At 38.8% G+C, this 15,289-nt stretch overlaps 1 protein-coding gene across 1 annotated transcript in view; it reads right to left on the bottom strand.

Moving 5' to 3' along the window:
- PLOD2 (procollagen-lysine,2-oxoglutarate 5-dioxygenase 2) overlaps positions 1-15,289 on the bottom strand; it is a 107,082-nt gene that overhangs the window by 28,455 nt on the left and 63,338 nt on the right. Inside the window, exons 6-8 of the mRNA XM_075861456.1 lie at positions 14,618-14,681; positions 13,779-13,876; positions 5,075-5,176 (exon numbers count right to left, since the gene is read on the bottom strand). Of these exons, the coding sequence (XP_075717571.1) occupies positions 5,075-5,176; positions 13,779-13,876; positions 14,618-14,681 (264 nt within the window). The remainder of the gene's footprint in view (positions 1-5,074; positions 5,177-13,778; positions 13,877-14,617; positions 14,682-15,289) is intronic.

Genomic DNA, 15,289 nt, shown 5'->3' with positions numbered 1-15,289 from the left:
CCCTTACTAAAGTCTCAAATGATCTCTTGGTGGCTAAATCGGACGGTAAATCCTCTCTCCTTATTCTTTTGGATCTACTTAACATGCTCCACTCTATTGGCCTCCAGGACGCGGCTCTCTCTTGTTTTTTCTCCTATCTCTCTGACCGCTCGTTCAGTGTGTCATTTGCTGGTTCCACTTCTTCTCCTCTTCCCATTGCTATCGGGGTTCCTCATGGATCAGTCCTAGGTCCATTGGTCTTTTCTCTCTACACAGCTCCTATTGGACAAACCATCAGCAGATTTGGCTTCCAGTACCATCTCTACGCTGATGACACCCAATTATATACCTCTTCCCGTGACATCACCCCTGCTCTAATACAGAACACCAGTGATTGTCTGTCCGCTGTCTCTAACATCATGTCCTCTCTCTATCTGAAACGGAATCTTTCTAAAACTGAGCTCCTTGTGTTCCCACCATCTACTAACCTCCCTAAACCTGATGTCTCCATCTCTGTGTGTGGCACTACCATCACTCCTAAGCAGCACGCCCGCTGTCTCAGGGTTATTTTTGACTCAGATCTTTCCTTTACTCCTCACATACAATCACTTTCACGCTCCTGTCATTTTCACCTCAAAAACATCTCCAGAATCCGCTCTTTTCTTACGGAGGAAACCGCCAAAACTCTCATTGTTGCTCTGATTCACTCTCGTCTTGACTACTGTAACTCATTACTAGTCGGTCTTCCCCTCACTAAACTCTCCCCTCTCCAATCTATCCTCAATGCAGCAGCCAGGCTCATCTTTATGACCAACCGCTACACCAACGCCTCTAATCTGTGCCAGTCACTGCACTGGTTGCCCATCCCCTTCCGAATAAAATTCAAACTTATTACTCTCACCCACAAAGCTTTCCACAGTGCTGCACCTCCTTACATCTCCTCCCTTATCTCTGTCTACCACCCTACTCGGGCTCTACGTTCTGCCAACGACCTTAGATTAAAATCCTCCATAATCCGAACCTCCCACTCCCGTCTCCAAGATTTCTCTCGTGCTGCACCCGTCCTCTGGAATGTGCTACCCCAGACAATCCGATTAATTCCCAATATCCACAGTTTTAAACGTGCCCTGAAAACACATCTATTTAGACAGGCCTATAACATTCCCTAATCTGACTCCTTTCCATGGCCCTCCTTTTAGATTAGTTATCAGAATAAGATTCCCTCACACTCCTTCTCTTCATGTCCGTCATACACGGATACTGGCTGGTGACCGGCTCATGCAGCTTTATGTTACCACCGCATGTGTATAAAAATGGCCGGACCATTGTACAGAACAAACACTGTTACACTTTGTGTCTCCCTTATGTCCTCATAGATTGTAAGCTCTTGCGAGCAGGTTCCTCACTCCCCAGGTTTTAATTGTAAATGAACTTTGTCACTATGTAATGTCTGATATTGTTTGTTTCATGTCCCCTCTAAATTGTAAAGTGCTGCGTAATATGTTGGCGCTATATAAATAAAGATTATTATTATTATTATTATTATTAGCCATGGTCCTAATTGGTGACTGCAGAAAAAAAAAGATAAAGAAAAAAAAAAAGATTAACTATTGGTCAGTAAAGCAAGAGATTCAGTGTCACAACGAACTTTTCACAACTTCAGGGTTCGATTTGTGTTTTGCAATGGTTGTTCCAAGTCCATGACCTAATTTACTAACCACTGTTTGTCAGTAATCCAGAGCTAATCATATATTTGGAGTTAAGTTTTTCCTTCCGTTTACCCAAAGTAACAATAAACTGGTTTGGAAACCCTCTCTGTATATAACATGTATAATCAGCCGCTAAACAAAAATACATGAAGACCTCAATCTGCAAAACAGATTTGCTGGTGCCAAAAGGAATTCCAGTCTTCTCAATCATATTGTTTTGCATTCTGTACAGAAATGTTTTGTTCCAATTACAGTTTATATGGTTCTTGTGTGTCATTTTACAAGACTTGCAATGAATGAAGTAATGTAATAAAAACAACCATGTAATGTCTCCACGAACCTATGACAGGAAACTAGGATTTGAAGGCGGATCACCCAAAAACAACATTAACGAACAAAGTTCCTCAACAATTTATAATCCCAAAAATACTTCTACTGAATATTAAAGAACGACGCCTGTTGGCTTGAATCTTTAACACATCAGAGTTTTCTAAATTAATACTCTACAGGCAATCCTCCTCCTTTACAGGTTACTAACCACAATTTGACATCTTTATTAAATTCAGTATTAAAATGCTGCAATTTGATAGTGGGTAGAGTTGTATAAATTGGGTGAAACACATCTTTATTATTGTTCACTGAAAAATGTTAAGCCTGGGAAACTCTACAAGACCATGCAATCTAACCAAAATAAGGACATTTTCTTTATAAAGTACAGATATGTCCTTTCTTATCTCAGCATACCCTGAGGTGTGGGGTGCGAGATGACCAATTTTTTTAAAACCATAATTTTGCGATACTCAATCTCAAAAGATCTATGCTATGTGTGTCTGTGCGTAACCACCCAGTGGTTGTGATGCAAGTTGCAGCCTGTCAATGGTTTTGCTAGCCGGACGCGATGTTGGATTGAAATGGTTTCATGACAAATTGGAGTTCTTAATCAAATTCAAGTAAAGGTAAGGGTCAACAAATCTGTATATTTGATTGAATGTGTTTAAGTGCAGGCATTAAAACATCTGCGCATTGTTTTCCTTATAGATCAGTCCTGTAAAGGGCAAAGTCTTCATTGTAAGAAAAAAATATTTCACTCTTTTTCCTACCTACCTCACAGGTTTATTTTAATGGGTAGTTTCCTAGTGTGTTGAGGTCTATAATAGCAATTGCAAATGCTCCACTACTTACTTTCTCTATCACACAATTTGTTTTTATTTATTTTTACACAGCATGGTTTAGGGGTTAGTAATAGTACTCTTGTAATATTTCTGGTTATCTAAAGTGGTTAAATTGTGAATACCCATTGGTTGGTGTTCTAGGGGGAGGGAGGGGTTAACATTAATATCCCATTATGCATGGTGGTCTGCATGTGATATCTAATATCCCTGAAGTTCTATGATGGATTCGTGATTAACACCTAACATTAAAGGGAACCGGTCACCAGCATATCACCTATTAAAGCAGCAGTACCTGGTGAAAGCGGATGAAATTTTTTTTGGGTGTAACCTATAATTATCTTCTAAGTCGGCTCTGTAACTTTAGTATTCAGTTTCAGTGTTCCCACACTGTATGCTAATGAGCATAAAAGAGTCATATCTTTGTTTGAAAAGAGTCATATCTTCATTCCTCAAGTCTTTCCGAGTTAACTCCCTCCTCCTTACTTTTGATTGACAGCTCCTCGCCTCCCCGCAGCACATATGAAATCCTGCACATCAATGTCCTACTCTGATGCATGCGCACAATGAGACACCACAGCGGTGCATGCGCAGTAACTAGATTTGAGGCCCAGATGAAGGAGGGAAGGGTGTTGGACCATACATGCCGGGCGGCAATGGGCGGGCATAAGGGGAACGAACGATCTGCCAGATTATTACCATAAAAGGTGGAAAATGTTTGCAGATGGTTATTTACGGTCAGGGGATGAGTTTAGGAGAGGGGATAACGCCAATGAACTTTTGACAGTAGCAGCCAGCGAGGGGTGAGTAGAGTTGAATAGGTTAAAAGCCGGTGACAGGTTCCCTTTAACACCCATTTTAAATTTAACTGGTTCCAGAAGCTTTGTTCTTCCCATACAAATCTCATATTGCCATTTACATAACCATCCAGCTAAATGATAAAACTGACTGCCTTTAGCTGCCACTAGAGGGTGCTCACTGGATATCTCTCATATTGAACGAAATAATTGTTCAGCCTTTATCTCCCCGAGGCTTTCTCCCCCCCCCCCCCACACAGCGTTTTTTGTTTAGTTTTTTCCCCCCAAAAGCTCTGCAGCTATATGTCACTTTAAAGAATATAATAAAACACGAAAAGTGTTTTGTGGCATTTTTGTAGCATTTTTAGGACCAGTGGCATTCATTTATTTATTTTTGAACACAGCATGCTGTAAGTGTGACATTTTTTGGGGATTTTTGCATAGTCTTCTCTTTAGATCTTCAAAAGAGTTTGGGAAAACACCTGTATAAAAGGAACGCTGAATAAAAAAAAATTTTTTTTTTTTTAATATGCGTTTTAAAACGATGACAACAAAAAAAACAAACAAGAGTGTTTATGACAGAGGCCTTATTGCAGAAAAAAAAATTATCATTTAACTCGATGCTCTCCTGAACGGCTCAGAGGGGCCTTTATTGGTACTGGAAAAGCCGCCATGGGCATCTCCTGGCTCTACTACCAATGTTGCACCCTCAGGCCAGATTCCCACAGTACAGTTTGGTGCTCCAAAACCAAGTGGATACTAAAGAGAGAAATGTTATAAAAAGAAAGCATAATCCTAGTTTGAGCCCAAAAAAAATTGCACCAGGCAATCAGGAGCTTATTTCAATACAGCATGCCGTAAGTCAGTGTTTCTCAACACTAGTCCCAATAAAAGAAAAAAGCCTAAAATTGAATCAGGAATATTACCAATGGAACAATTTTCCATCGATTAACCGCTTCGGCTGCCGGATGTTTTGAAGGGTATTCAGTAGTTGGAACCGGAAGCAGATGGCTGTTCTGAAGAACTGCAGCTCTGCTCCTATTCACTTGAATAGGAGCAGAGCGGCCGCTATTCCGTGACATGAGTGATCTGTTTCCGGCATGGACGTCCGGTGCCCTGAGGCAGCCAATGCAGCTGATAGGTGCGGGGTCCGGGTGTCGGACCCACACAGATCATATACTGGATGACCAATCCTGTGGACAACCCCTTTAATCATTGATCTTATCTATATTTGATGTGTACATGATAGACCAGCATAGATATTTAGTTTTTAGAATAGCTACAATCTTAGAAAAAATACATTCAAAGGTGAAAACATAGTATGAAAACACAAGTTTACGAAAGGCACTAATTTAGTCATTGTACAGATCTACAGATGTAAATGGAACTTATATGAATATTTAAATTATACAGCACTTACCTCAAGTGTTGATAAATCTATAGTGTCCATTTCACAAGTCCCACATCCAGTTTCAGGAGTCCAAATATTTGGTATATAATTTCCAAAATAGTTTAGCTGTATCTAAAATAAAACAGACACTTTAAAAACAAAACTTCACATTTATTGTATAAATTATATACAAACAAAAATAAATGACTCAGGACCACATTTATTTATTAATGATATAGAGGATGAGATTAATATTATGGTTTTTATTTTTGCAGATGACACCAAACTATGTAGTATTGTTCAGTCTATGGAGGATGTTAATAAATTACAAGCCGATTTGGCAGTCTTTGGGCATCCACTTGGCAAATGAGGTTTAATGTTATGTAATAAAAGAGGCATGGACTCGCGGGACAGGGATGTAATATTACCACTTTACAAAGCATTAGTGAGGCCTCATCTAGAATATGCAGTTCAGTTCTGGGCTCCAGTTCACAGAAAGGATGCCCTGGAGTTGGGAAAAATACAAATTAGGGCAACTAAACTAATAAGGGGCATGGAGAATCTCAGTTATGAAGAAAGATTAAAAGAATTAAACCTATTTAGTCATTAAAAGAGACGACTAAGGGGGATATGATTAACTTATATAAATATATGAATGGCACATACAAGAAACATAGTGAAAAACTGTTCCATGTAAATTCCCCTCAAAAGTCAAGGGAGGACTCCCTCTGTCTGGAGAAAAAAAAAAAAGTCCAATCTGCAGAGGTGACAAGCCTTTACTGTAAAAACGGTGAATCTATGGAATAGTCACCGCAGGATCCGGTCACAGCAGGGACGGTAGATGGCTTTAAAAAAGGCTTAGATAATTTCCTAGAACTAAAAAATATCAGCCCCTATGTCAATGTGTAGAATTCTTGTTTGAATGCTGATCCAGTCGGATTAAACCTTCCTCAGGATCAATAGTGGCGAAACCTAGTTCTATCATTTCTCCCATCCCTTGGTTGAACTTTATGGACATACCGCTCTTTATGACCGTACTATGTAACGTGCCTGTATTTAGCCTGTCTTTCAGCTACTCTCTCTTTTCATACATGAAAAAATGCATGGAATATAGCTACATGTAGTCGACATTCCCTTACAAAGATTTACAAGCCATTTTATAAGGCTCCAGTTTGAATGTTTTAACAACAGGTGCTTTTCTGGAGCGGACACAAGGATATGACCACCGTCAAAGGAATTAAACTTAGATTTACATGGGGGTTGAAGGAGAGGCAAGTTGTAGAAGTAACAAGTCTTTAAATAAACCTCACACTACTATGGAATTATCTTCAGGATGTTACCTGGAGTTACAGAATAAAAATCACAATCCTAGAAAGAAAAAAAAACAGAGCCTTTAATTTGATGGATGCTGGAGAAATTTGAGAACAAGGATTTTGTTCTATCCTCTTTAAATATAATAAGAGCTTGTAGGGTAGAAGCAATGTCATTTTAGAAATATGTGCTCCGTGCTCACAAACAACCACCTTTGTCTCGTTTTCCTGTGGCTAAGATAGGACCATCTCATTTGTGGGCACAAGGCCACATAACGGATGGTCAGAAGTGCACGCATCCTACAGACTTTCTATGTGTGCGTCTCATCTGGAAGCAATAACTGAGCTGCTCTCCAAGACTTCCTACATTAATGTGGTGATAACTAAGACTTATTCAAGCAGGATTACACATCAGACTAAAACCATCATTCAAAGCCACATAGTATTTGAAAGCTCAACTGCACAAATCAAGGAGCACACATCCATCATGATACCATGTAACAGCTGACAAGTGGTGGTCACCACCAGGTCACTGCACTAAAACGGAATGATAGAATAGAATAGCAGTTTAGGATATTTTCTAAGAGCATAGGAAGGAAATAGAAATGTGCAAAACCGTCTCAAATTATTATTTTTATAAACATTATAGCAACAAAAGTGGATTTTCTACCCTCAAAACAGAAAATGTTTACCAAATATGCAAACTGCAAAACTACACACAGTGGAGTACTTCTTATGCATTTCAGTCTAGATCAGAGATCCCCAATCTGTGGCTCTCAAGGCATTGCAAAAATTCAAGCTCCCAACATAGGCTCCGAAAGCATGCTGGAAGTTCTAGTTCTTCCACAGCTGGAGAGCCACAGGTTGGAGACCCCTGGTCTTGAAAAATACTTACTGAGGTTAGTTTATTAATGTGTCACATCCATTAAACTGGAATGCAGTGGAACACCTACGTCTTTTGGAAGAGTGATGGCAGGTGGGGTGAGGACATGGTTTGTTTGTCATAGTTGTATTTTAAATTTATCAGCTGCTATAAAAAAAAAAAATTGTTTCGAAATTAAGCCTTATCCCTACCACACTAAGCAAAATGTTAGTAGGGCAGATTTGTCAATAGAGGAAGTCTGTTAGCAGTTTCAACTTGCAAAACTGCCGACTGTGCTAGTAGATAGGAGCCCTGGAAAGCCGTTTAAACATACCGATGTAGGGTTTCAGTAGGAGCATGTCTGAGAAGCAGAAGTTTTATTCCAGTGTATGGCAGATTACCAGTGCCATCTGTGCGTTCTCTTACGCCGATGTGCCCTCGACTATCTGTAGTAAGCGCTTCACAACCCCTCCCATCTACTCTTGAGTGACTGCTGTAGCGGTTTTGCTAGATGGCACTTGCAGCAACAGCGCCTGCCGAATTAAAACTTCCCTTTATCACTCATGGTACTACTGGAACCCTATACAAAAGTTACGTTCAAATAGCTTTCCGTGGCTCCTACCTAGCACGGTCAGCAGTTTTGCAGTCCTTTACTGCTAACTTGGAAAGATGCATCTCCTGTTAAAGCGGTTGCCTCATGAGTTGGGGAAAGCCATGGCTACTGTAGGGTAAATGTAGTATTACATGGCCTAGTAGGGCATATGGACGGGGGTTGTATTTATTAGACAACCCTTTTAAGCTAATTTTTTTTTAATCTAGAATGTAATAGAGACACCAGTCGAGGTGCACATCAGCTGTTGTAGCTAGGTGTGCCACCAACCAATATAGAAACATATCACAAGAAATTAGTATGAAGGAACTGTACCCATATTGCATTACAAGGTAGGATTGTAAATTGGAATTATAGGAAAGTTGGATGACAACCACTGCGGGGTGGCCATATTGTTTATAATTCAACCTACCAAGTCAGAAATATAAAGTAAGCGATAGCAACCGGACAGAAGGATGTCGCTTATTTATTGGTAAGTTCCATTTTAGGGAGGAATGCTCTTAGAAATTGCTTCCTTTATTATTCTTCAATTCTCCTTTGCAATATTAACTCTCTTGTTAAATGTATTATAAACCTTTACTTGAAACATTTAAACCATTTTAACCAATTTGTCTTTCCTACAGGACTCATATTTAGGACACATGCCACAACATGACTTTTAATGAAATTTACAAAGTCAAATAAACTTTGTCCACTGAATTCAACAATTTAAAAGTATTGCATTTAATACGATTATAACGCCTTATTACCTTATGCACAGGCACTATTAAAATACAAAATCAGATGATGAGACCAAAACCGCAAACTAATATAAGCAGGAAAGGCAGCAAATGCTTTCCAGATGACATCAGTCTGTCAAAGTCTGGCCCGTCTCTTGTAAGACACTTTTTCCTGCTTTCATAGAGTTTCCTTCTTTCCGTGTTACTTAAACGACTCGAGGGAATAGAAAACCATACGAGCAGACATTTAACTCGACAAGTACCAATGAGGCTTGTACAGAACAGACTCAAGCGTCAGAGGTCAGCGAATTACTTATGTGAAGTCACAGGCTTATTTGGTGCAGGTAACTTCACTTAGAAGCCGAGACTGTAAACCAATACTAAAATAACTGGTGAGTCACTCAGAGAAAGTATTTATGACACAGTGTTTCCAAATGAAAAATACATCTTACTGTTCCTTGTCTTTTATTTGCACAAGAACAAGGTACACCGCGGTTCAACGTGTTCTCAGACTTTACATTAGGGAATTTAATTTCAGACAGTGGCTGAGGAAATCGCACAAATCACTGTCCTTTAAAGCCAAAAAAATATTATACCAATATTCCGGTTGCCTGGGTACGTTTCAAAGGCTGACCAAATCTGAATGGGAAAGTGAAGTATTCCACCACTACACATACCATATTATACCTGAAGAATAAATTGTCACTTACTGAAATAATATTTCCTTCTGAAGATCCAACTCTTCTCAGACGTTCATTTCATTTTGAAATTTTTCCCTCTCCTGTCTACTTGATTTCTACATGTGCTCCCTATGTTTGGCAGGCAGAAGTATAGCTAGTGGTCCAGAACTTACGTCCTGGCTCACTTTGGTGGAAAGGTTCAAATAGATTGTAAAACAAAGCAGAGGCTGCCACAGTATTTTAGAAGAAGTACTGATGCTTATAAAATCTTTCACCCCAATTAAACGGAGCGTGATAAGGTTCAATTAGAGGGTTAAAAGGTCCACACACCACTCAAACAATTTGCCTGTTTTAGTAGTGCAGTGTTAGTCGTTCATCTCTTCTAACACAAAAAGATACTAGTTTGTAGTTAAAGGTACCTGGGTAGGATTATAATGCTGAGTTAGAGAATTGCACCACAATTGTCAATCATGGGGTTAAAAAACCAGCTTGCCTCATAAGCCTCTCCCCTTCATGACAGCAAAGACAAGTCACATGACATTTTTCTGCAGCATAAAAAGAGTGAAGTTTTTTTTAAAGGGGTCAAATTGCTTTCTCTGGACCCCTAAGTGGCACTTTGGAGGTGGGCATTTCAGGAGTGCAATTGTGTCCATTGGTTCAGTTTTTTAGAGTCCTTTAAATAACCAACTTAAGGGGAATTGTTTCATTTGGAAAAATCATTTTTTACCTACGCACATATACTAAACATATGAACTTATAAAAGTTCACATCTAGGCTACATTTGGATTGTACAGGAATAATGTCCTAATCGCTGAGGACTTGAACACTTGTATTTCAGGTACACATTTACCAATTTCATGATGTTCAAATGCTGACCTGGAAAAATTCACGCACAAATATTCTTCAAATTACTGCGCATGAAACCAGGACTGATGCCAAAAAGTAAGATTTTAACGGTCACTCTACATTTGGCATTAGATTTTCATTGTTTTTTTTGTACCCCAAGCTTGAGCCCTAATTGTTACATAGTTACATAGTTAGTACGGCTGAAAAAAGACACATGTCCATCAAGTTCAACCAAGGTAAGGGAAAAGGGAAGGAAAAATTTCTACACATAGGAGCTAATATTTTTTTGTTCTAGGAAATTATCTAACCCTTTTTTAAAGCCATCTACTGTCCCTGCTGTGACGGCTCCTGCGGTAGACTATTCCATAAATTCACCGTTCTCACTGTAAAGAAGCCTTGTCGCCTCTGCAGCTTGAACCTTTTTTTCTCCAGACGGAGGGAGTGCCCCCTTGTTTTTTGAGGGGGTTTTACAAGGAACAGGATTTCACCATATTTTTTGTATGTGCCATTAATATATTTATATAAGTTAATCATGTCCACCCTTAGTCGTCTTTTTTCAAGGCTAAATAGGTTTAATTCTTTCAATCTTTCCTCATAACTTAAATTCTCCATGCCCCTAATTAGCTTCGTTGCTCTTCTTTGTATTTTTTCCAACTCCAGGGCATCCTTTCTATGAACTGGAGCCCAGAACTGGACTGCATATTCTAGATGAGGCCTCACGAATGCTTTGTAAAGTGGTAATATTACATCCCTGTCCCGCGAGTCCATGCCTCTTTTAATACACGACAATATCCTGCTTGCCTTTGAAGCAGCTGATTGACACTGCATGCTGTTATTGAGTTTATGATTTACAAGTACACCCAGATCCTTCTCAACAAGTGAATCCGCCAGTGTTGCTCCCCCTAGGACATATGATGCATGCAGGTTGTTGGTACCCAGATGCATAACTTTACATTTATCTACATTAAACTTCATCTGCCAAGTGGACGCCCAAACACTTAGTATGTTTAAATCTGCCTGTAATTCATGAACATCTTCCATAGTCTGAACTATATTGCATAGCTTGGTGTCATCTGCAAAAATAGAAATAGTGCTATTAATCCCATCCTCTATATCATTAATAAATAAGTTGAATAATAGAGGTCCCAGCACTGAACCCTGGGGTACACCACTTATAACCGGTGACCATTCAGAGTAGGAATCATTGACCACAACTCTCTGGATACGGTCCTTGAGCCAATTCTCAATCCAATTACAAACTATATTTTCTAAACCTATAGTCCTTAATTTACCCATTAGGCGTCTATGGGGGACAGTGTCAAATGCCTTTGCAAAGTCCAAAAACACTAAATCCACAGCGGCCCCTCTGTCTAGGCTTCTGCTCACCTCTTCATAAAAACAGATTAGGTTAGTTTGACAACTTCTGTCCTTAGTAAAACCGTGCTGGCTGTCACTTATAATGCTATTTATTGTCACATAATCCTGTATATAGTCCCTCAATAGCCCCTCAAACATTTTCCCCACGATGGATGTTAAGCTTACTGGTCTATAATTACCCGGGGAAGACAGAGACCTTTTTGAAAATAGACACCACATTTGCCCTGCGCCAGTCCCTTGGCACTATACCAGTCACTAGAGATTCTCTGAATATTATGAAAAGGGGGACAGAAATAACTGAACTAAGCTCTTTAAGAACTCTAGGGTGTAACCCATCTGGTCCCGGGGCCTTGTGCACATTTATTTTATTTAATTTAGCTTGGAAAATCTCTACATTCATCCAATTCAGTATATCAACTGATATATTAACAGCACTGGCACCGGCTACATCAGCTGCTCCTTCTTCAGTTGTATATACAGAGCTAAAGAACCCATTTAGTAACTCTGCCTTCTCTTGATCCCCTGTGATCAACTCCCCATTACCATTATCTAGGGGTCCTACATGTTCAGACCTGGGCTTTTTTGCATTTATATGCTTGAAGAATTTTTTGGGATTTGTTTTACTATCCTTGGCCACCTGCCTTTCATTTTGTATTTTTGCTAATTTTATTACATTTTTACAGATTTTGTTAAGCTCCTTATATTTTACAAAGGCTACAGCTGTACCCTCAGATTTGTATTTTTTAAATGCCCTTTTTTTGTCATGTATTGCCCCTTTCACAGAATGTGTAAGCCATCTGGGGTTTAATTTGAGTCGTTTATACTTGTTACCTGTAGGAATAAATTTTGCACTATAATAACTCAAAGTAGATTTGAAAATCTCCCATTTATCATTTGTTCCATTATTTGACATTAGTTCTTCCCAGTCTATATCCTGAATTGCAGCCCTCATCCTGGGGAAATTGGCTTTCTTAAAATTAAATGTTTTTGCCCTCCCAGCCGGCGTTTGTTTTTTACAGTATAGGTAAAATGTAACTATATTATGATCACTGTTACCGAGGTTTTCACGAACATTGACATTCCCAACAAGATCTGCATTATTAGAAATGACCAGATCCAACAGAGCTTCACCTCTAGTCGGGTCTTCCACAAACTGGCCCATAAAATTTTCCTGCAACAGGTTGAGGAAATGTCTCCCCTTTGCAGTTGAAGCCGAACCATGACACCAATTAATATCCCGGAAATTAAAATCTCCCATTATCACTACAGTACCCGCCTGTGCAGCCCGCTCCATCTGTTTATATAGCTGAACTTCCATCTCCTCAGTTATATTGGGGGGTCTATAGATTACACCAAAAGTAATTTTTTCAGTGTTTACCTCCCTTTCTAGTTCCACCCACAAGGTTTCAACCTCCTCACAGTATTCACCCACTATTGTCTCTTTCACACTCGCCTTCATATCATTTCTCACATACAGACATACACCACCACCTTTCCTATTTGTCCTGTCTTTCCGAAAAAGTGTAAAACCCTGTAGATTTACAGCCCAGTCATGTGAAGTGTCCAGCCATGTTTCAGCAACACCAACTATATCTTCTTCCAGTATCAAGGCCTCCAGCTCCCCCATTTTGCTTGCTAGACTTCTGGCATTTGTGAACATACACTTTAACTTGCCTGTCAGTTTTTCACTTTTATTATCAGAAATGTGATTTGACATTAATCGGGCCTTTTTATTTACACTGATGTTTTGTAACGAAAGGATCTCCTTATCTTGTTGTCTAGTCCTCTCCCCACCGTCTGTTTCTCCCCCCACCAATATAGTCTGACCCCTCTCTAACCTGGCTACCCCTTTTTTTTCTACATTGACCTCCCTCCTCAGCCCTAGTTTAAATACTCCGCCACCCCAGCTAGAATTCTCTCCCCCAGCACAGCGGACCCCCTTCCATTTAGGTGCAAATCATCTGCAGAATACAGTTTGTACCCCAATGAAAAGTCAGCCCAGTGCTCTAGGAACCCAAATCCTTCTCCTCTACACCAAGACTTTAGCCATGCATTTAACTCCCTGAGCTCCCGCTGTCTTTCCTGTGATGCGCATGGCACAGGCAGTATTCCTGATACAGAACATTTGGAAGATCTACTCAGCTGTTTCAAAATACCAAAAGGAATCTCCCTTTTTTACTTTAATGTATTATTTTTTCTCTTTGGTGTGTTTATTTTTAGCATAAATTACAGCACTCAGAATGTGGTGCTAGATGCCCTTAAATGCCAATAGTTTATTTTGTTTGCTAAAGACAGACATTTTTCAAGTATGCAGTATCTTCAGATTTTACCTTTGTTGGACCATTTCCATGTACTAGGACTGGCAAGGTGTCATATTGAGTATTCTGTGCTCTTGCTTTTCCATTTTCAAAATGTAATACAACTTCATCTGTAAAGAAAGGTGGGGGAAGGGTATCAAGATTTACTACAGATGTACACAGAAAAAGGATGACTTAAAATAGCTATACTTTATGAAGTCCTATAAATAATTCATATATTTAACATTCATATCCTAATGATTCGGACATTTATAAAAATGGGAATCACATACAGTATGATACATTTCAAAAAAAGGTTTCCTAAGTTGGAAATAACTTTACTTATAAGCAGCGTGCATAGCTGCTCCATAAAATAAAGATGAATTTAAAGAATACAACTCTATAGACTGTCAATCCCTATCGAATAAAAAAAAATAAGAAAAAAAATATTTTTTTTTCTGTGATTAATAAAAGCAATGTAAACATCCCCAAGCAAAGAAACAGAAATATAAAGTCTAAACTTTGACATCAAACATCTATGTTTGACTTTTTTCCTGCAGCCCAAAATTAATTTTAATCTTTTAAAAACATCTTCATGCTAAATTGATGGGCATGATGCCCAATAAAACAAATTCCGATCTAGACTTGTACAAGTTTTGACTGGGTTTTCTCGTAGATTCTAAAAACAGCTGCATATCTTTTGCCCACAGGAAAGTTTCCGGGCAATGCTAGCACACCATTATTTGAATGCATAACATTGCCATTGTTCGCAGTTGAGCCATTATAGTATTTTGTTGAAATATGCATTGCACCCACAATACACTAGCAATTACCATTTTACTGAAATGAAAGAAAAATATAGTTTGCCTTACCAACTGCACCATTTAGATTTTGGAAAATTCGAGACTTGTGATCCAAGGTGATGTTTATACGTTCCTGTAAAAAACGAGGGGGAAACAACATGCTCTTAAAAACAGTGTTTTCTGGCATTTTCCATTGCAGTGTAATACATTGGTTACTCTTTCTTAAAACTGTTACAACCTTGGAATTGGCAATGGAAGAAAGGGATTCGCCAAGACTGGAAGAGAGACAAATAAAAGTCTCAGAATAGAATGGATCAACCAGAGGCTTGGCAGGTGTGGTTTAATAGACATGCCAGGATTAAAAAAAAAAAAAAAAAAAAAAAGAATAAATGTCTAAATATGTCCAATATTACTAATTAAATAAATTCATATTCTCTAATTACTGATCTGAAAATAAATGAAGAAAAAAAAAAAGGACACATTATAAGTGTCCTATTAAAGTTTCCTGCCTATTAATATTTGTTCCATTCTATTTTCTGACAATTAATAAAGGTTACACTGTTGATAGGTCATCTGTTAAGAGGACCTGTCAGCTTTCGTCTATTTTATTAAATTATATTAATGATAAAAATACTTATATAGTGTCAACATATTCCGCAGCACTTTACATTTCAGGAGGAACATGTAAAAACAAAATCCAACATTACTACTACAATGGGGTAGTAGACAAAGCTGCATGAA

Source organism: Rhinoderma darwinii, chromosome 4 (genome assembly GCF_050947455.1).
Source record: "Rhinoderma darwinii isolate aRhiDar2 chromosome 4, aRhiDar2.hap1, whole genome shotgun sequence".
Taxonomy (NCBI): Eukaryota; Metazoa; Chordata; class Amphibia; order Anura; family Rhinodermatidae; genus Rhinoderma; species Rhinoderma darwinii.
This window is presented reverse-complemented; position numbering and strand designations above follow the sequence as displayed.